The following is a 20,975-nucleotide window of genomic DNA, read 5'->3' on the forward strand; positions in this document are numbered from 1 at the left end:
ATTGGTGCGCAGGACGTAAATATCGTCGTGTCTCACGCTGTCCTTGCTGTTTTATCAGGAAAGAAATCTTCGGCAGTCCGTGTGGCAAGATGGACTCGATGGGAAACGAGCTTGCTAATGCCTTCGGGGGCATCTGCAATGAGCGTCATCGCTAAACCCTGCCACCATCATGCCTACCCCAGATGAGGGACACCCGCATCATTGTTGCCTTAAGGAAGAGCCCATGAACCTTCCATTGGTAAAAAACTGAAATACGTGGTGCCCCTTGCCTATACGTGGATGGTCCTTCCTTCTATGTGGATGGCAAGTGACACATAGGATGGGCCATTTGTACTCAAGATGGGCAGCTGGTGGCGCATGGCAGTTTACCTGGAGCATCGGCACAAGTAGCAGAACTACAGGCATTAGTTGCAGCATGTGAAGCTGCGAAAGGTCATGCTGTAAACATATATGCTGATTCTAGATGTGCGTTTGGGGTTGTACATGATTATATTAACTTGTGGGTAAATTGGGGATTCCTGACGAGTACCGGATCCCCAATACAAAATGGGGGGATAGTGGAGAACCTTCATGCGGCCATGCAGCAACCTACCGAAGTAGCAGTGATAAAAGCGAGGGCCCACACAAAAGGGACAGACCCTCATAGCAAGGAGAACCGAAGGGCAGACGAACTAGCTAAATAAGCAGCAGTGGAAGGTAAAGAGACTCAAGTGATCGCTGCAACACTGCCTCCCATAAAAACTGTGATAGACCCAGACCAGTTGGGAACAGCAGAGTAGCAGAAGGGAGATATACTGGCCACTGGATAAGCAGTTTTCTGTTCCCTGAGTGACCAGAGCAGGGGCTGCTCCAGGATAATGAGAACACCTGACTCCAATTAACCTGCTAAGAGTCAGGTGAGGTAGTTAAGCACCTGACTCTAAGTAAGGCCCCTCTGATGCTATAAAAGACCTCACTCCAGTCAGACCAGAGGAGAGGAAGTGTGTGTGTGAGGAACTTGGAGTAAGAGGTGTGCAAGAAGCTGAGAGTGGGAAGGCGTACTGCTGGAGGACTGAGAAGTACAAGCGTTATCAGACATCAGGAGGAAGGTCCGGTGGTGAGGACAAAGAAGGTGTTGGGAGGAGGCCATGGGGAAGTAGCCCAGGGAGTTGTAGCTGTCATGCAACTGTACCAGGAGGCACTCTAGACAGCTGCAGGCCACAGAGCCCTGGGCTGGAACCCGGAGTAGAGGGCGGGCCCGGGTTCCCCCCCAAACCTCCCAACTCCTGATCAAACACAGGATGAGTTGACCTGGGCAGTAGCTTCTACCAGAGGGGAAGGTCCCTGGACTGTTTCCAAACCCACAGGGTGAATCTGTGAGGCGAGCAAATCTGCCAATAAGCGCAGGACCCACCAAGGTAGAGGAGGAACTTTGTCACAAAACCCAAAACTTTTTTTTGAATTACAGGACATCCAACATGCTGCACCAAGGGCAGAGAGGTAGTTATGGATGGATAATGGGGGCAAACTGTGTAATAACACTTGGAGAGATCCAGGGAACACATTAGTGTTACCAAATGTGCTGATGGGAACTATGATACAAGTGTATCACATGTTGGGACATGATGGCGCACGGAGGGTAATCCACTGAATGTTGAACACCTGGTGGCATCCTAAGCTTAATGCAAATGTACATGATTATGTGAGGTGTGTAACGTCTGCTCAATGTAATTCTGCTCCCACAGTGAAAGTGAGAATGCGACATCAGCCAAGACCAACACAGCCCTTCATGCAGTTACAAATAGATTTCATTGGGCTCCTTCATGCAGTTACAAATAGATTTCATTGGGCTCCTTCATGCAGTTACAAATAGATTTCATTGGGCCCCTGCCAAGGTCAGAGGGAAAGAATATTTTCTGGTGATCATGGATCACTTTACTAAGTGGGTAGAAGCTTTCTCAGTGGCCAAGGCCACTGCGTCTGATGTAGCTAAAATACTGATGACCGAAACAATTCCCCGATGGGGACTTCCATGCTTCATTGATAGTGACCAAGGTACCCATTTTACAGGGAAGGTGATGAAAAGTGTATGCATGGCACTGGGGATCAATCAGAAATTCCACTGTCCCCAACATCCTCAAAGTTCAGGGTTAGTAGAAAGAGCTAACCAAACCATTAAAAACAAACTAACCAAACAGATGTTTTCTGTTACAGGGAAAGACTGGGTCACCAACCTACCAGTGGTTCTCATGTCTATGAGAGCTAGTCCTACTAATCCACATTCCTTATCTCCTTTTGAAATGCTGACAGAGCAGGCAATGAGGACGCCAGGAAATGTGCATTGGAAGGGGGGGGGGGGGGAATTGTATGTCATGGGTGACCAGCTTGCTGAATATTGCAAATTATCAGTGTGTCTCACAGGACCCCCAAACTGAACCAGACCCGAAGGCCGGTGAAGAGGACACGTGTGGTGTGCAGCCCAGTGATCAGGTGCTGGTGAAAGCCTATAGAAAATGAATCTTTGACCCAGCCTGGACTGGGCCTCACACAGTTCTCTTGGTAACTCCTTCAGCAGCCTGGGTCACTGGAATTCCAGTTTGGGTGCACCTGTCACAAGTATACAAGGGTGAGATTCAACATGGGGCACAATAATCCCTGTTTACCCTATGGACTTCTGGAGAGCCAATCTCAATATTGTTAAGTGTTTTCATTTAATATTCCCAGTGTAAAATTGATGTAGACACTTTTTGTGGTCTATTAATTGTTTTGAGTGATTTCTAAAATTTGTTTTTTTTTTTTTTAAAAAGGTCTCATCTTAATAATGTTGTAGTGGCTTTCAGTGTTTTATTGATGTTGTCATAACTATAAAGGGAAGGGCAACCACTCTCCTGTGTACAGTACTATAAAATCCCTCCTGGCCAGAGACTCCAAAATCCTTTTACCTGTAAAAGGTTAAGAAGCCCAGGTAACCTGGCTGACATCTGACCCAAAGGACCAATAAGGGGACAAGATACTTTCAAATTTTGGGGGGCGGGGGGGGGGGAAGGCTTTTGTTTGTGCTCTTTGTTTGGGAAGTTGTTCGCTCTTGGGACTGAGAAGGACCAAACATCAATCCAGGTTCTCCAAATCTTTCTGAACAAGTCTCATATTTCAAATTTGTAAGTAAACAGCCAGGCAAGGCATGTTAGTTTATCTTTATTTTCTTAACTTGTAAATGTACCTCTTGCTAGAGTGTTTATCTCTGTTTGCTGTACTTTGAACCAAAGGCTAGAGGGGAGTCCTCTGAGCTCTTTAAGTTTGATCACCCTTTAAAGTTATTTTTCCATCCTGATTTTACAGAGGATTTTTATTTTCTTTAATTAAAAGCCTTCTTTTTAAGAACCTGATTGGTTTTTCCTTGTTTTAAGATCCAAGGGGTTTGGATCTGTATTCACCAGGGAATTGGGAAGATCTCTCAAGGCTACCCAGGGAAGGGAATTAGCTTTGGGATGGTGGCAGCGGACCAGATCTAAGCTGGTAGTTAAGCTTAGAAGTTTTCATGCAGGCCCCCACATTTGTACCCTAAAGTTCAGAGTGGGGAAGCAACCTTGACAGATGTAATCATCTGGGGAGGATCCACTGGATGTAAATGTCATTAACGTCAAGCTATCAAATCTAATAGGGACTGGGTTGAAAATTTGTTAGTAGCAGGGATGAGAGTTTATTGTGGTGAGAGTAGGGCTCATGTCTAATCAAGTTAAATATCACCTTAACTCAGCAACACAGTTGGTCAGGTCCTCACTGCTGTACTCAGCCATCTATTAAAAACTACTAAAATGCATGAGCAAGCATTGGCCTAGGCATGTGGAAGAATTGTGTTATCCTGGCATGGTGTTCAACATGAAAGTTGCAGACCTGATAGGAGACTTGCTCGTGTCACAGGTGTCCTGTAGGGTGAGAGCTGCAGCTCTCAAAGACAATGTCTTAACCTTGGATGGTGGCAGGGGGGTGGTCCCTATCGATAACACGGTCATGTTGGGATGGTCATTCCATCCTTGGAGGGGTGTTAATTCCTGTGGGTTGGGCTCCTGAATTGGAGGCTCAGCCCGTCCACCCACTCACATTCTCATGTCAGACACCTGTGTAGAATAAGGGCCGGAGATAACTATATATATATATAGCTTTCCCCTGGGACCAATGTTCCATCCTGGGAGGATGGGTTTTTTGTATGGGGAAACCTAAAGTCAGGACAAGCCTTATCTCAAATGTTGGGACCTGATTTAATGGTGCACGTAATGTTTAATTTTAATGGATGATATAACAGCGAGGAAGGACTCCACTACCTGGCGTAGATTTGGGTGATTAACTTTGGCAGGTTTCAGAGTAGCAGCCGTGTTAGTCTTTAGCCACAAAAAGAACAGGAGTACTTGTGGCACCTTAGAGACTAACAAATTTATTAGAGCATAAGCTTTCGTGGACTACAGCCCACTTCTTCGGATGCATATAGAATGGAACATATATTGAGGAGATATATATACACATACAGAGAGCATAAATGGGTGGGAGTTGTCTTACCAACTCTGAGAGGCCAATTAAGTAAGAGAGAGAGGAAAAAAAACCCAAAACCACTGACCCAGGAACCTATCCTTGTAACAAACCCCGATGCCAACTCTGTCCACATATCTATTCAAGTGACATCATCATAGGACCTAATCACATCAGCCATACCATCAGGGGCTCGTTCACCTGCACATCTACCAATGTGATATATGCCATCATGTGCCAGCAATGCCCCTCTGCCATGTACATTGGCCAAACCGGACAGTCTCTATGCAAAAGAATTAATGGACACAAATCTGACATCAGGAATCATAATACTCAAAAACCAGTGGGAGAACACTTTAACCTGTCTGGTCATTCAGTGACAGACCTGCGGGTGGCTATATTACAACAGAAAAACTTCAAAAACAGACTCCAACGAGAGACTGCTGAGCTGGAATTGATATGCAAACTAGACACAATCAACTCAGGATTGAATAAGGACTGGGAATGGCTGAGCCATTACAAACATTGAATCTATCTCCCCTTGTAAGTATTCTCACACTTCTTATCAAACTGTCTGTACTGGGCTAGCTTGATTATCACTTCAAAAGTTTTTTTTTTTCCTCTCTTAATTAATTGGCCTCTCAGAGTTGGTAAGACAACTCCCACCTGTTTATGCTCTCTGTATGTGTGTATATATATATCTCCTCAATATATGTTCCATTCTATATGCATCCGAAGAAGTGGGCTGTAGTCCACGAAAGCTTATGCTCTAATAAATTTGTTAGTCTCTAAGGTGCCACAAGTACTCCTGTTCTTTTAACTTTGGCAGGCAATCCTTGCTCGAACATCACGTTCTTCCTAATTGCGTTAAGTCTATTAGAAGATATACAAAAGAAGTGGTGGGGCAATTACAGTGATTCAGTGGATAGAAGGGTTTGCTATTGTGGAAACAGAGATTCCATGAGGATGGATTTGGGTTGTGTTCTCACAATGGGAATGGGGACTTATTTTTATTGTAGATATCATTATGTATTTAATTCTCTTCACAAAATTGTAGTTAATTAAGAGTTGATAAGGTCAATTATTGCTCCAAATAAAGACAAGAAAGTGGGGTCTAAGAATTGTTCTTAACCCCCAAAGCAAATGGGGGAGCTGAAGGGTACGTTTGTGTTCATTTTAAACAAAATGTGATGTAGAAGGTACGTATGCTAAAGAAGCATGCTGTGGCTCACCACCCTAGGAACGTTCTAGAAGAGGCCAAGGGGAGGGGGGGTGAGCTCAACATGTGGAGTGGAGAAGTATAAGCATGTAACAAATAAATCCATATATGGAAAGGTTAAATATGATTGGCTAAAGGTTTGTGTTATGTAACTTATGTCACATGCTATACAATGTCATGTGCTATACAATAGCAAGGGGAGAGGCTCCTTGGTGGAGGGACTCTGGCTGATTTCTGGTACCAGGGCTCTCCCTTTGTGCACACTGAATAAAGTCTTGTTGAATTGAATAAAGTATCGAAGACCCTTGATTCTGCCCAGCATCTGACTCATTTGGTTATTATTGGGAACCACAAAAGCCCAACAGCAGCCACCTACGAAGTAGGGCCCGCAGTTCTTTAAAATCGTCCGGTGGGCTAGAATGAGGGCAACCTGCTACCGCCTCATCCGGGGACAAGGAGGATGACTGGGTCACCGGGGAGGTCCTGGGGCATCATCCCCCATGGGGGGAGGGGGTTTTGGGCTGTGCGCTTCCTCTTCTACTCCAGCCTCTGAGTGCGCTTTAGGCACCGAGCTTGATGATGCCAGTTGTTGCTGTGAGGTGGCAGCCAAAGAAGGGTGAGAGGAAGGCGTCACAGGCACGTCCCCTCCGGTCCTGTAGGGCCACTGATCATGTTGCCAAGATGGATTTGCGGAGGTTGTCGCAGTCTCAGATGCCCACTCGTCCCAGGGATCTATCATGGCAAGGTATAACTCTCTACACGCGTCTTCAACAGAAGATGATTGCTCCGACCTAAGGGCCGTTGAAGCTTGCATCATATGGCTACTTGTCGCCGAGAGAGAAGACTGTTCTGACACCCTAGGAGACGGGCGTCTGTGCAGTGGAGACAGTCGGTGGGAGGATAACTGGTGCCGACCTACAGAAGACATAAGAACAGCAGTACTGGGTCAGGCCAAAGGTCCATCCAGCCCAGTATCCTGTCTACCGACAGGGGCCAATGCCAGGTGCCCCAGAGGGAGTGAACCTAACAGGTAATCATCAAGTGATCCCTCTTCTGCCACCCATCACCCCCCTCTGACAGAGGCTAGGGACATCATTTCTTACTCATCATGGTTAATAGCCATTAATGGACTTAACCTCCATGAATTTATCCAGTTCTTTTAAACTCTGTTATAGTCCGAGCCTTCACAACCTCCTCAGGCAAGGAGTTCCACAGATTGACTGTGTACTGTGTGAAGAAAAACTTCCTTTTATTTGTTTTAAACCTGCTGCCCATTAGTTTCATTTGGTGGCCCCTAGTTCCTATATTATGGGAACAAGTAAATAACTTTTTCTTATTCTCTTTCTCCACACCACTCATCATTTTATAGACCTCTATCATATCCCCCCCCCCTTAGTCTCCTCTTTTCCAAGCTGAAAAGTCCTAGCCTCTTTAATCTCTCCTCAGATAGGACCTGTTCCAATCCCCTAATCATTATAGTTGCCCTTCTCTGAATCTTTTCTAACACCAGTATATCCTTTTTGAGATGAGGAGACCACATCTGTACGCAATATTCAAGATATAGGTGTAGCATGGATTTATATAAGGGCAATAAGATATTCTGTCTTATTCTCTATCCCTTTCTTAATGATTCCTAACATCCCGTTTGCTTTTTTGACTGCCGCTGCACACTGTGTGGACATCTTCAGAGAACTATCCATGATGACTCCAAGATCTTTCTCCTGATTTGTTGTAGCTAAATTAGCCCCCCATCATATTGTATGTATAGTTGGGGTTATTTTTTCCAATGTGCATTACTTTACATTTATCTACATTACATTTCATTTGCCATTTTGTTGCCCAATCACTTAGTTTTGTGAGATCTTTTTGAAGTTCTTCACAGTCTGCTTTGGTCTTAACTATCTTGAGCAGTTTAGTATCATCTGCAAACTTTGCCACCTCACTGTTTACCCCTTTCTCCAGATCATTTATGAATAAATTGAATAGGATTGGTTCTAGGACTGACCCTTGGGGAACACCACTAGTTACCCCTCTCCATTCTGAAAATGTATCATTTATTCCTACCCTTTGTTCCCTGTCCTTTAACCAGTTCTCAATCCATGAAAGGATCTTCCCTCTTATCCCATGACAACTTAATTTATGTAAGAGCCTTTGGTGAGGGACCTTGTCAAAGGCTTTCTGGAAATCTGAGTACACTATGTCCGCTGGATCCCCCTTGTTCACATGTTTGTTGACCCCTTCAAAGAACTCTAATAGATCAGTAAGACATGATTTCCCTTTACAGAAACCATGTTGACTTTTGCCCAACAATTTATGTTCTTCAATGTGCCTGACAATTTTATTCAATACTTTTGTTTCAACTAATTTGTCCGGTATGCATGTTAGACTTTCCGGTCTGTAACTGCCAGGATCACCTCTAGAGCCCTTTTTAAATATTGGCATTACATTAGCTATCTTCCAGTCATTGTGTACAGAAGCTGATTTAAAGGACAGGTTACAAACCATAGTTAACAGTTCTGCCATTTCACATTTGAGTTCTTTCAGAACTCTTGAGTGAATGCCATCTGGTGCCGGTGACTTGTTAATGTTAAGTTTATCAATTAGTTCCAAAACCTCCTCTAGTGACACTTCAATCTGTGACAGTTCCTCAGGTTTGCCACCTACAAAAGCTGGCTCAGGTTTAGGAATCTCCCTACTGTTCTCAGCCGTGAAGACTGAAGTAAAGAATTCATTTAGTTTCTCTGCAATGACTTTATCGTCTTTAAGCGCTCCTTTTGTATCTCTATCGTCCACGGGCCCCACTGGTTGTTTAGCAGGCTTCCTGCTTCTCATGGATTTAAAAAACAACATTTTGTTATTACCTTTTGAGTTTTTGGCTAGCTGTTCTTCAAACTCCTTTTTGGCTTTTATTATTACATTTTTACACTTCATTTGGCAGTGTTTATGTTCCTTTCTAGATACCTCACTGGGATTTGACTTCCATTTTTTTAAAAGATGCCTTTTTATCTCTCACTTCTTTTACATGGTTGTTAAGCCACGATGGCTCTTTTTTAGTTCTTTTACTGTGATTTTTAATTTGGGGTATACATTTAAGTTGGGCCTCTATTATGGTGTCTTTGAAAAGTGTCCATGCAGCTTGCAGGGATTCACCGTACCTTTTAATTTCTGTTTAACTAGGGTTACCATCCATCCGGGTTTCCCCGGACATGTCCAGGTTTTTCAGCTTTAAATGGCCATCCGGGGGGAGATTTCTAATCAAGTAGAAATGTCCGGGATTTCCCCCTTCCCCTCATGCAGAGTGCGACGCGGTTGATTGGACGCCTGGCCTGATTGAAAGCTGTTCGCAGCCACTAGGGCCTCTAGCAGCCAGAGTCCCTCCCCCGCTCCCTCCTCCCCCACAGAGCAGCACGGCAGTGTTTGAGTCAACCTGGAGCCTGCAGCTCTCCCTCTGCCGGGTGAGTGGGGGGAGCAGGGCAGGCGGCGGGGGGGGGGGGGAAGTGTAGAGGCTGCAGGGGCAGGGCAGGCAGATGCTGCAGGGTGAGTGGGGAGCAGGGCAGACAAGGGCATAGGGGCTGCAGGGGCAGGCAGGGGGCGCAGAGGCTGCAGGGGGCAGAGGGGGTGCATGGGCTGCAGGGTGAGTGGGGAGCAGGGGGCACAGAGGCTGCAGGGGCAGGGGGGTGCAGAGGCTGCAGGGTGAGGAGGAGCAGGGCAGGCAAGGGCATAGGGGCTGCGGGGCAAGTGGGGAGCAGGGAAGCACTTAGCAACCCCCAACCAAGATCAGAGTGGGAGGGAGAATGCGGGGTGCTCGGAGCAGGGGGCAGAGTTGGGGCAGGGACTTTGGGGAAGGGGTTGGAATGGGGGCAGAGAAGGGGCGGGGTGGAGTTGGGGCAGGGGCAGGACCGGGGCCCCGTGGAGTGTCCTCTTTTTTAAATGTTTGAATATGGTAATCCTAGTTTAACTAATACCCTCATTTTTTGCATAATTCCCCTTTCTGAAATTAAATGCCACAGTGTTGGGTTGTTGACGTGTTCTTCCCACTACAGAAATGTTAAATGTATATTATATTATGGTCACTATTTCCAAGCAGTCCTGTTATAGTTACATCTTGGACCAGCTCCTGCGCTCCACTCAGGACTAAATTGAGAATTGCCTCTCCCCTTACGGGTTCCTGTACCAGCTGCTCCAAGAAGCAGTCATTTAAGATCTAGGGTGTTGAGCCAGAGAGCATTGTCTCAGCTCTGGGATGGGCGGTGTTCGCTTGCCCTGTGGGGGGGTCTTTATGTCTGCCCTTGTAATTTCCTGCAACTCATGCAGTGCTGGCAGAGGCCTTTGCTCTCTGGGAGCCGGGAGAGCCTGGGAAGCTGTTGTCCCTCCCGTGAGTCTGGATCCCCTACCACTCCCAGGAGGCCACCCCCATGTGGCTCTTATGTGGGGGGGAGGCCCAAACTGGGTCCTTTGCCTGATACCCCTGGACTCTTCTTGGCATGCTATGTGGGGGGAGGGGGTGAAGGCCCTGACAGGACTCGCACTTCGAACTACACTTAACAACTACTTAACTCTAACTACTATAAACAAACTATTTACAAGGCCCTAAGGCTCAAAAACTGAAGAGATGAAACGGCTAGCCCTTGCTAGGCAAGGGAAAGAGGTGCTCCGACTAACCACCATGGGTGGTAAGAAGGAACTGAGAGGGCGTAGGGCCGGCGGCCCCTAATATATCAACCCATGAGCATGGCACTCGAGGGCATCACAGCCGTCCTTACGGATACCGCTAAGGCAAAAATCTCCAACAACTGCGCCTGAGGGCAAGTACAAACCTAGAATGGAATTAACATGAGCAACCATTCGAAGAATAATAATATTGTAGTCATGGGATGCTATGTATCTACATAAAGAGTTCCGAAAAAGAGGCGACATGTTGCTCTCTGATTTTCCAAAATGCTCATATTTAAACTCTCAAATCCCTACTGAGACACCCTGCCCTCCTCTCCCCAAGCCCATCTGGTTAGCCCCAACCACTATTAAAAAAATCTAAATTTATGACAGAGAAAAGAATCTACATTTCTTTTTTTTAGCAAAGATTTGTGTAGCCACCAGTAATATGGTGTTCGCCTCCTGTCAAATGCAAAATTGAAACAAATCCTCAACTGTGGTGCTGCTAAGGAGACACCATCATTCATATGAAAACTTTCACTTGATCCAAAACATTTACCTTTGTCAGAGTCCTCTTCGGATGACGCCCGTTTGCCTAGATGAAGAAAAGGATGAAAAAGGTTTAAATATCATATCCTCGTGTTTATGAATATATTCACATAGTTAAGATTCCAAAATTAAAGCAAAATGAAAAGAAAAAACTGTTCACCAAATCTGACTGTCCCAGAGGACAAAGAAAGTTGGCCTGCGGCAGCATGGAATACTTTTGGAGGACTCCCAGAGCACGAGCCCAGTGGGGCTGCAGCTACACTGCAAAGCAATACAGCTTGGACTATCCATCCCTGTGGGATACTGGGTTCAAGCCAGGGTTAGTCCGATTTGTGTGGAGACGGATGGGGGTTACTCTAGGATTCACCCAGCTCTGAGTGGGGAGCAGATCTCAGCAATGCACATGCAGATTCACATAGGGTTATCATATTTCAAGTTCCCCAATAGAGGACAGTAGCCATCTCATGCTGGTTTATCAGGGGGACTTCCAGACTGCACACTGCTGGCCCGAGGCTGCTGAATGGCTAAAGTGTGTGATGCTTATACATTTGACTTATATATTTCTGTTTTATCTCCCTACTTCCTAATTTCGTATGTTGAACTTTTCCCCATCTTTATTGTACCACTTGTGCATTCACTAAAAAACGGTTACCTACCTTTAGTAATTCGAAATGCGTTGCTCATGTCCATTCCATTCAAGGTGTGCGCATGCCCACGTGCCCTGTCGTCGATTTCTGCCTTAGCAGTATCCGAGGGGTCAGCTGTGGCGCCTTCTTGAGTGCCATGATCATGCATCAGCATATCAGGTCCTGCTGGCCCTACGCCCTCTCAGTCCCTTCTGGCCGGCAACTCCGACAGAGGGGCCAGAGGGCAGGCAATAGAATGGACCTGAGCAGTACATCTCAAAGCACAACTGTTACGAAAAGGAGGGTAACCATTTTTTCTTCTTTGAGTGCTTGCGCATGTTGATTCTATTTTAGGTGACTCACAAGCCGTGTCCATGGAGATGGGCTCAGAGTTCACGGTCATGCGGCTTGCAGCACTGCTCTGCCAAAGCAGACATCGTCTCGGGCTTGCTGGGTAAGCGCATAACGAGACCAACGTGTGGACGGACAACCAGGTAGCGGCCCTGCAGATCTCCTGAATCAGCACATGGGTCAGGAAGGCTGCCGATGAGGCCTGCGCCCTAATCGAGTGGGAAGTGACAGTCGCCAGGGGAGGCACATTTGCCAGATCATAGCAGTAATGGATGCAGGCCGTGATCCAAGAGGAAATCCTTTGAGCAGATACTGGGCAACTTTTCCTCCTGTCCTTCACCGCAAGAAACAACTGCGTTGACTAGTGAAATGGCAAGCGCCCTCCTGATGTCCAGGGTGTGAATCCTGCACTCCTCCTCTGAGTTATAAGGCTTCAGAAAGAAAACAGGCAAGTATGTGTCCTGCCCAGTATGAAACTGGAAAACGACCTTGGGCAGGAACGCTGGGCGCGGCCACAGCTGGATCTTGTAGAATACCGTACAGGGTGGCTCCAAGGTAAGCACTCTGATTTCAGAGACCCTGCGGGAAGCTGTGAGCTTGACCAGGAACTAAACCTTCCAGGAGAGGAGAAGAAGGGAGCCGGAAGCCACCGGTTAGAAGGCGGAACCCATGAGCCGTGACAACACAGGGTTCAGGTCCCAGGGAGGGATGGCCTCACGGACGAGAGGACAAAGACGCTCCAGACCCTTTCAAAAACAGACCGTTGTGTTTTGAGCGAAGACCAACCTGGGAGTGGAGGGTGGAAGGCCAAAATAGCGGCCAAGTGGACCTTAACTGAAGACAGGGACAACCCTTGGAGCTTGAGGTGCAGAAGATAGTCCAGGATCGCCTGCAGCAAAGCCTTTTTGGCTCGGATACCCTGGTCCGAGGTCCAGCACGTGAACCATTTCCACTTAGTCGGGTAAATCGTTCTGGTGGAGGACTTTCTGCTACCCAACAAGACCTGTTGGACACAGGCCAAGCATTCCCGTTCTTCTGCATATAGCCATGAAGTAGCCATGCTGTCAAGCACAGCGCCGCCAGGTTCAGATGCAGAAGACTGCCGTGGTTCTCAGACAGGAGGTCCGGCCAGAGCGGCAGCTGCAGCGGGGCGGCTACCGAGAGGTCCAGCAGAGTGCCCAACCAGTGCTGCCGAGGCCACCTGGGGGCCATCAGGATCACCTTTGCCCTGTCCCGTTTGATCTTCACGAGAACTCTGTGGATTACTGGCATTGGTAGGAAGGCGTGTATCAGCGCCCCCAACCACAGGAGCAAAAAGGCGTCCGACAGGTAGACCCTGTCCATCCCGCGGAGTGAGCAGCACACGTGACATTTCCTGTTATGACGGGACACAAACAAGTCCACCTGGGGACTTTTCCCACCTCTGGAAGATTACACTGACCACCTCCGGATGGAGTGACTACTAGTGGTGAGACAAGAAGGTCCTGTTGAGGCGATCTGCTAACACATTCCTGGTTCTGGAGAGATGCGCGACTACCAGATGGACAGCATGCTGCACACAGAAGTCCCAAAGGCGGAGAAATTCTTGGCAAAAGGCCGATGACCTGGCGCCGCCCTGCCTGTTGATGTAATACATCACAGCGACATTGCCCTTCAGGTGGGGCAGGAAAGCCTGGCAGGCCAGGCAAACCGCTCTGACCTCCCTGACATGTTATTATACCAGAGGAACGATTTCTGTATTAATACCATATCTTTTAGACCAAGTAATTTTATATATTGAATTTAGTATTATATAGTTTAAAGATCCCAAAGTAATGTTAAAGAAAGAAAGGAAGGAAAGGCCTTCTAATTCTCTCTGTGAGCAGTGTGTGAGGCCAAACTGCTAATTGTGTCAGTACATTCTGGAACAGAGAGTCTGTTCTCAGAAGAGATAGGACCTTGCGAAAACAACTGTTCCCCGGAATGGCACACAGAGACTCCCATCCTTCTCGCGTTCTTTATCTTGCTTGTTAGGTATGGTATATGGTAAGGGGGTTAAGCAGTTTCGTTACACCCTAAGAGTTGTTAAAGTGAGAAGAGAGATATGTTGGAATAAAGCTTGAGAATTCATGTGAATGGATGTTGTGTGTAAATAGAAGATGAATGGTTAGGGGTGCCAGCCTAGGAGTTACAACTTCAGTATCGATTGGCCGAAGAATGCGCTAAGTGGAGATAACTAGATGACCCCCGGAGGGCAGACTGGAATCCACCCAACAGCCTCAAGGATGGGAAAACCAAAGAACAAGATAACATCTGGCAGCCATTACGGAGCTGTCAGGAATGTGCCATCTGCTGATTGATGCAGCAACAGCATGATGAAGCCATCTCCATAGACTGGCATAGGAATAAACTCCTATAAAAACAGACCCTAAAGACTAAGGATTTTGAGTCTGGTTCTGCAACCACCCTCTAGGAGCATCGGATGCACATCTGACAAAGACTCGGCTCCACCCTCATGCCCAGGTTACCTGGCCAGTAACTTGACATGAGCAATCTCTAGGCTGGTAACTATAACAACTTTGCAGAACTTGTATGTGTGTGTGTGTGGAAGTGAATGGAATGTAGTAAATATGTCTGTCCACTTGCTTTGCTTCTTTTAGTATTTTGTGTGAGTACATGGGATAGAATATTCTATGATTACTTGTTTACGGTGCTTTTTTTGTATTCGCAATAAACGTGGCATTTTTGTCTTATTCCCTTTTAAAAGATCCTCTTAGGTTTTATTTTATTGGTATAACAGACATTTATGTGAAGGGACAGATCGTACGAGGTACGAGGTATCGGAGACCAGGGTCAGTGAGGGTACAGGGCCATAAAGGGAACTCCCTCCGACACTGATCCGGGGCTCAACTGCTAATCCAGGGCCAACCGGATGTGATCCAGTACCTTGACTATCCGGTCTATATTGTGTCTGCTGGGAATATAGACGGACGCCAACCACGCTTGCAGTGGTCGGAGATGGAGCCAGGCGTAACAGACCACGTACGTACATGCACCCATGTGGCCTAACAACCACAGGCAAGTGTGAGCAGGGGTGAGCGGGTGGTTCTTCACATGGGAGATCAGGTCCCACATGGCCTGAAAACGCACTTCAAACTGTCCCAATGAACTCTATCCATTGTAACGGCCTTAGGATCAATTTCTTTCTGTTTATCAACAGACCCAGGTCACGGCAGGTGGAACACACCAGATGGAGGCTCCTCTGCACCTGTTCCCGAGATCTGCCCTTCATGAGCCAGTCGTTGAGATACGCATAGACCTGAACCCACCCCCCCGACAGCTCAGGTAAGCACCACTGGCGCCATACCTTTTGTGAACACTCTCGGGGCCGACAAGAGACCAACAGTGTTGTACTTACAACAGCGTTGAGGCGGTCTGGAGGTGCTGCCTTCCATGCCTTGCTCATCCACACCTCATTCATTCAACAGGGCAATTGATTAAGAGTGTGGGGGAGAGCTCTGTTTCTACTGCTAGCAAACAGAAATTTTTCTTCTATCTTATTCTATCCTTAGGGGCTATAATATTATACCAAGGGCAATGCAAAGTTTTCTAAATGAGGCTTTGATACAAAGTCCCATGAAAACAGAGGTCACACGTGGGTAGACCCACCACAAGGTTATATGAAGAGGCACAATGTAAAGTCATATGAAAATTATCAGAGATTGATCTACATTGTCCCCCTTTTGACCTCTCAAGAACAATTCTTGAGTGGTCACCATATAAATCGTTTGTATTTGTTGCAAACAAACCAAACAATTATAACCAGGTGAATATAACTAAGACCATTACAATTGACTAAACACCAGATATAACAAACACAAATGCAAACAATTATAATAATTGGAAATACAACAAAACCATTACCCTTACAATAATTGGGTACATTGACAAATAAATGAGGCCCAAGTTTGATGCTGCAATAGCCATCAAACAATAAAAGTCACTGAGGTCAGGACCTTTTTAAGCACACACAACAAATAAGATTTTGTAGGAGTACCACAGTTGTTATGCAAGGTTAAGCTGATTTGGACTTAAACTAACATTTAGTTGCTAAAATGTTGTAGAATTTTCTATTTTTAACAAGTATCAGAGGGGTAGCCGTGTTAGTCTTGCATCTGAAGAAGTGAGGTTCTTACCCACGAAAGCTTATGCTCCCAGTACTTCTGTTAGTCTCAAAGGTGCCACAGGACCCTCTGTTGCTATTTTTAACAGTTGTTCTCAGAGGTTTCTGGGGACCTGAAAGATGGGGCCATACAATTATGGGCCAAGGTTTTACAGGTTATGGGGGCCCAAGAACTACCCTTCCGGGCTTGGGGAAATAGAATCAGAGTGCATAGAGGAAAGTGTGGAATTAACAATACAAGCAAATGTAACTAACAATACAAATGTATTAATAACAAAAATTAACAACAAAATGATTATTAGAGAACCTAACAAAAAATAAACCTGATGCATTGGGGACCAAAGTCTTTTGGACACAAGGGGTGATTGATAAGTTGGATGGAGATGGGGGAAGTAGAGAGAGGAAAATACATTTGCCCTGTCTAGTGTAGTATCCCCTCTTTTTCTGGACCCAGTGCTAGCACAGGACACCACTAGAGACAGACACAGAACATGCAACACAGAACACTGAACACAGACTTTGTCATGACACTATAACCATGGTATTTTATAACTCTTCAGCTGGTACCAGCTCTCCTGATGTTCTGGTTTAGAGCCTGAAAGATAGAAGCTTGGAAACAAATTAGCACAGTGCTTTAACCATGGCAGAACCTGCTTAGTCTCTGCCACAGTGTGTTTGGTACTTGGGGCTGCACAAATGCTAATTAAGTGGTGCATTTCTTGTGAGTGTAAATCCTCCCTTTCTTTTAGTAAAAGGGCGTTAACACTTTATCTAGAAAAAAAAATTCTGTTTTAAAATCTTCAGCCATTTTGCCATGGCCTGGAGATCTGAGGCAGAAGCAGGCACTGTTGTTAACTGTTTCAATGGCATTTTGGCCCTGGGAGGAGGAATTTACCCAAATATCCCAAATATCCCCCTTCCCAATCTCTAGAGGGGTCCCAATGGTCTGCCCCCTTCTGGGGTGTTAAATGTTTCTTCTCCTGATGTTACTGCTGCTGTAAGATTTGAGAGTGCTGTATTAACTCTCTGTACCCAACCTGTTTTCCAGTTTCTTTATCTGTTGCTTGCCTGGGCCCGATCCTGCTTTTTCCAATAAACAGTTCCTTTCCATGGGCACAAGCCTTGTTTCACTACCAATTTAGCAAGGAGGGTGGGCTTTCCAACTAGCCCCCACCCTTCCTGGTTCCGTTTCTTAAACATTTTCTTCAAAATTGTGAAATTACCACAATATTACTTACAAAAAAAAAAAAAAACCACAAAACAAACAAACATAAACCACCCTACATTGCCCAAACTCCTATATCCTTCAGAGTTTGGTTTAACAGAACAAGATCTGTATCTTATATTTTTAACCCACTCTGGGCCAGAGGGAGAGACGCTAAGCCTCCCTCTGTATTACTCGGTCTGCTACCACCGAGGGTTCATACAGCAATTATACAAATCCTTCCCCGGATCAGAGTGAGAAACACTAAGTTCTCCTCTTTAGCTCAGTCATGAACACAATTTAAACCTAAACTCCTATATCCTTCAGAGTTTGGTTAATTAACTGAAAGTTTACACTCTTTTTCCTATAGTGCCAGGCTTGCTAAAGCTGGCGGTGTGCACACCAGTTTTATAATAACTGTGGATTTTATGCTTGCTAAATTGTGACAATGTAGATCAATCTCTGATAATTTTCATATGACTTTACATTGTGCCTCTTCATATAACCTTGTGGGGGGGTCTACCCACGTGTGACCTCTGTTTTCATGGGACTTTGTATCAAAGCCTCATTTAGAAACTTTGCATTGCCCTTGGTATAATATTATAGCCCCTAAGGATAGAATAAGATAGAAGAAAAATTTCTGTTTGCTAGCAGTAGAACAAGAGCTCTCCCCCCCACTCTTAATCAATTGCCCTGTTGAATGAATGAGGTGTGGATGAGCAAGGCATGGAAGGCAGCACCTCCAGACAGCCTCAACTGTTGGAGAGGGGCTGGGAGCCAGACCCAAGGACAATAAAACGTGTCAAGTGGGCTCATTAAAGACAAGCAGACATACCGACGGCCTCGGGGGTTAGAAACAAGCACCTTCTTTTGGAAACACCCTTTTTACAGCATTGCGACAACACTCAAAAGAAAGCAGCACAAAGGACCAATGGACACAGACACAGAGTTTGAATCTCGTATAGATTTGCATAAGAGGAAAGCTGCTATAAAAGTGAGGTGTCTTGCAGAGGACCCCGGGTCTCGTCTTGTCAACATGGGAGCATCGATCCGTATCGGCAGAAGCCCGGCTCCACCCCCTCCCCCATCTAACTCACCTGGCCAGTGAAGTTAAGGGAAGCAACTAACTGGTAACAACAAGACTGAGTGTGTTTTTGTGTGTGTGTGTGTGTGTGTGTGTGTGTGTGTGTGAGTGTAAGTGTAATATATTATATGCATATGATACAGTGATAAGGAATACATGTATTACTAATAAATGTGGCGTTTTGCCTTATTCCCCCTGAAAAGATCCTGTGCAGTACTTTAAGTACAACAACAGGGCAGCGCCGGGAACTGGAAATGGTGCCCGCCCACTATAAAACAGAGGAATCATCTGTGTCCTGGGATGATGGAGATATGCAAATAAGCATCCTTCAGACTGAGAGCGACATACCAATCTCCCGGACCCAGGGAGGGGATTCATAGATTCACAGATTCTAGGACTGGAAGGGACCTCAAGAGGTCACAGAGTCCAGTCCCCTGCCCTCATGGCAGGACCAAATACTGTCTAGACGATCCCTGACAGACATTTATCTAACCTACTCTTAAATATCTCCAAAGATGGAGATTCCACAACCTCCCTAGGCAATTTATTCCAGTGTTTAACCACCCTGACAGTTAGGAACCTTTTCCTAATGTCCAACCTAAACTTCCCTTGTTGCAGTTTAAGCCCATTGCTTCTTGTTCTATCCTTAGAAGCTAAGGTGAACAAGTTTTCTCCCTCCTCCTTATAACACCCCTTTGGATACCTGAAAACTGCTATCATGTCCCCTCTCAGTCTTCTCTTTTCCAAACTAAACAAACCCAATTCTTTCAGCCTTCCTTCATAGGTCATGTTCTCAAGACCTTTAATCCTTCTTGTTGCTCTTCTCTGGACCCTTTCCAATTTCTCCACATCTTTCTTGAAATGCGGTGCCCAGAACTGGACACAATACTCCAGTTGAGGCCTAACCAGCGCAGAGTAGAGCGGAAGAATGACTTTTCGTGTCTTCTTCACAACACACCTGTTAATACATCCCAGAATCATGTTTGCTTTTTTTCAACAGCATCACACTGACGACTCATATTTAGCTTGTGGTCCACTATAACACCTAGATCCCTTTCTGCCGTACTCCTTCCTAGACAGTCTCTTCCCATTCTGTATGTGTGAAACTGATTTTTCCTTCCTAAGTGGAGCACTTTGCATTTGTCTTTGTTAAACTTCATCCTGTTTACCTCAGACCATTTCTCCAATTTGTCCAGATCATTTTGAATTATGACCCTGTCCTCCAAAGCAGTTGGAGGATGATGGAAGCCAGGGAGACCATGCGAAACTTCAACTTCTTCAGAGACTTGCTGAGGTGCCGCAGGTCTAGAATGGGTCTTAGGCCCCCTTTTGCTTTTTGGGATTAGGAAATAACGGGAGTAGAACCCTTTTCCTTCCATGCCCTGAGGGACCTCCTCCATTGCCCCCAACTGCAGGAGGTTCTTGACCTCTTGAACAAGAAGTTGCTCATGTGAAGGGTCCCTGAAGAGGGACAGGAACAGGGGTGGCAGGCAAGAATTGCAGGGTGTAACCCCGATACAATCTCTAGTACTCAATTATTCAAGGTGACCCACAACCAGGCCAAATCATAGGGACAAAGACAGTTGAGGAAAGAACAAGGTGGATCATGCAGCCTCACATCCGTCTGCTCTGCAGAGTCCATTCCCATCAAAGGGGAGATCTTGGACTGAGGCCTGTATCTCCTGGGACAGGCCGGTGGTCTGAAGCCAGAAGTTGCACCTCATAATCACCGCTGACGCAACCACCCTAGCAGCTGCAACAGCTGCGTCCCATACCATCCGAAAGGAGCACCTTAACGCTGCCGTGCCCTCCTCCATCAGGGCCCCAAATTCCTGGGCTGAGTCCTGGGGCAGGAACTCCTTGAACTTATTGAGCGAGTCTCACAAGTTAAATCTATAACTGCCCAAAAGTGCCCGGTGATTAGCCATCTGGAACTGAAGGCTGGCTGTTGAATAAATCTTCCTTCCAAAAACGTCCAGATCTTGGCCTCCTTATTTTTGGGGGTCGAATTGCTTTGCCCGTCTGGATGGAAGATGGAGTTTGCCAGGGGGCTTTGGCTATTTTTAAAGACCCCATCGTGTACTGGGAGCACGACACGGGAGGGGGTAAATGCCAAGAGTATATTAAACAGGGTGTCCACCTGTTCGGCCATCTCCTCCACCTCCAGGCCCAAGTTCACGGCCACCCTACGAAGCAGGGCCTGGTGTTCTTTAAAATAGTCCGGTGGGCTGGCATAAGGGCACCCAGCTTCCGCCTCATCCAGGGACGAGGAGGATGACTGGGTCACCAGGGAGGTCCCGGGGCATCGTCCCCCATGGGGAGAGGGAGTTTCGGGGTGGGCCCTCGCTCCTCTACTCCGGCCTCTGAGTGCGCTTTACACACTGAGCTCGGTGATGCCAGTTGTTGCTGTGAGGTGGCAGCCAAAGAATGGAGCGAGGGAGGCATCGGCATCACATACATGCCCCATGCCCTCCAGTAGGACCTCTGTGCCGGTCACTGACCATGTTGACAAGATGGCATCGTGGAGGTTGATTCAGCCTCAGGTGCCCAGTTGCACCGGTGTTGAATCGGCAAAGGGCTGAACTCCATTTCTATGCCGGAGGAATCACCTTCTGGTGACCACG

The 20,975-nt window shown here is 46.4% G+C and overlaps 2 protein-coding genes across 2 annotated transcripts in view; one reads left to right on the forward strand and one right to left on the reverse strand.

Annotated features, from left to right (window-relative positions):
• The first annotated feature begins 4,584 nt into the window (after positions 1-4,584).
• Positions 4,585-20,975, forward strand: part of LOC135974842 (uncharacterized) — an 86,712-nt gene continuing 70,321 nt past the window's right edge. Inside the window, exon 1 of the mRNA XM_065563874.1 lies at positions 4,585-5,046. The gene's annotated coding sequence lies outside the window, so the exon portion shown is untranslated. The remainder of the gene's footprint in view (positions 5,047-20,975) is intronic.
• The window catches only part of LOC135974910 (tripartite motif-containing protein 10-like), a 55,198-nt gene continuing 39,262 nt past the window's right edge, over positions 5,040-20,975 (reverse strand). The window contains exons 14-15 of the mRNA XM_065564163.1: positions 10,935-10,970; positions 5,040-6,637 (exon numbers count right to left, since the gene is read on the reverse strand). Coding sequence (XP_065420235.1) covers positions 6,192-6,637; positions 10,935-10,970 — 482 coding nt within the window. The 3' untranslated portion in view covers positions 5,040-6,191. The remainder of the gene's footprint in view (positions 6,638-10,934; positions 10,971-20,975) is intronic.

This window comes from Chrysemys picta, chromosome 12 (genome assembly GCF_011386835.1).
Source record: "Chrysemys picta bellii isolate R12L10 chromosome 12, ASM1138683v2, whole genome shotgun sequence".
NCBI lineage: Eukaryota > Metazoa > Chordata > Testudines > Emydidae > Chrysemys > Chrysemys picta.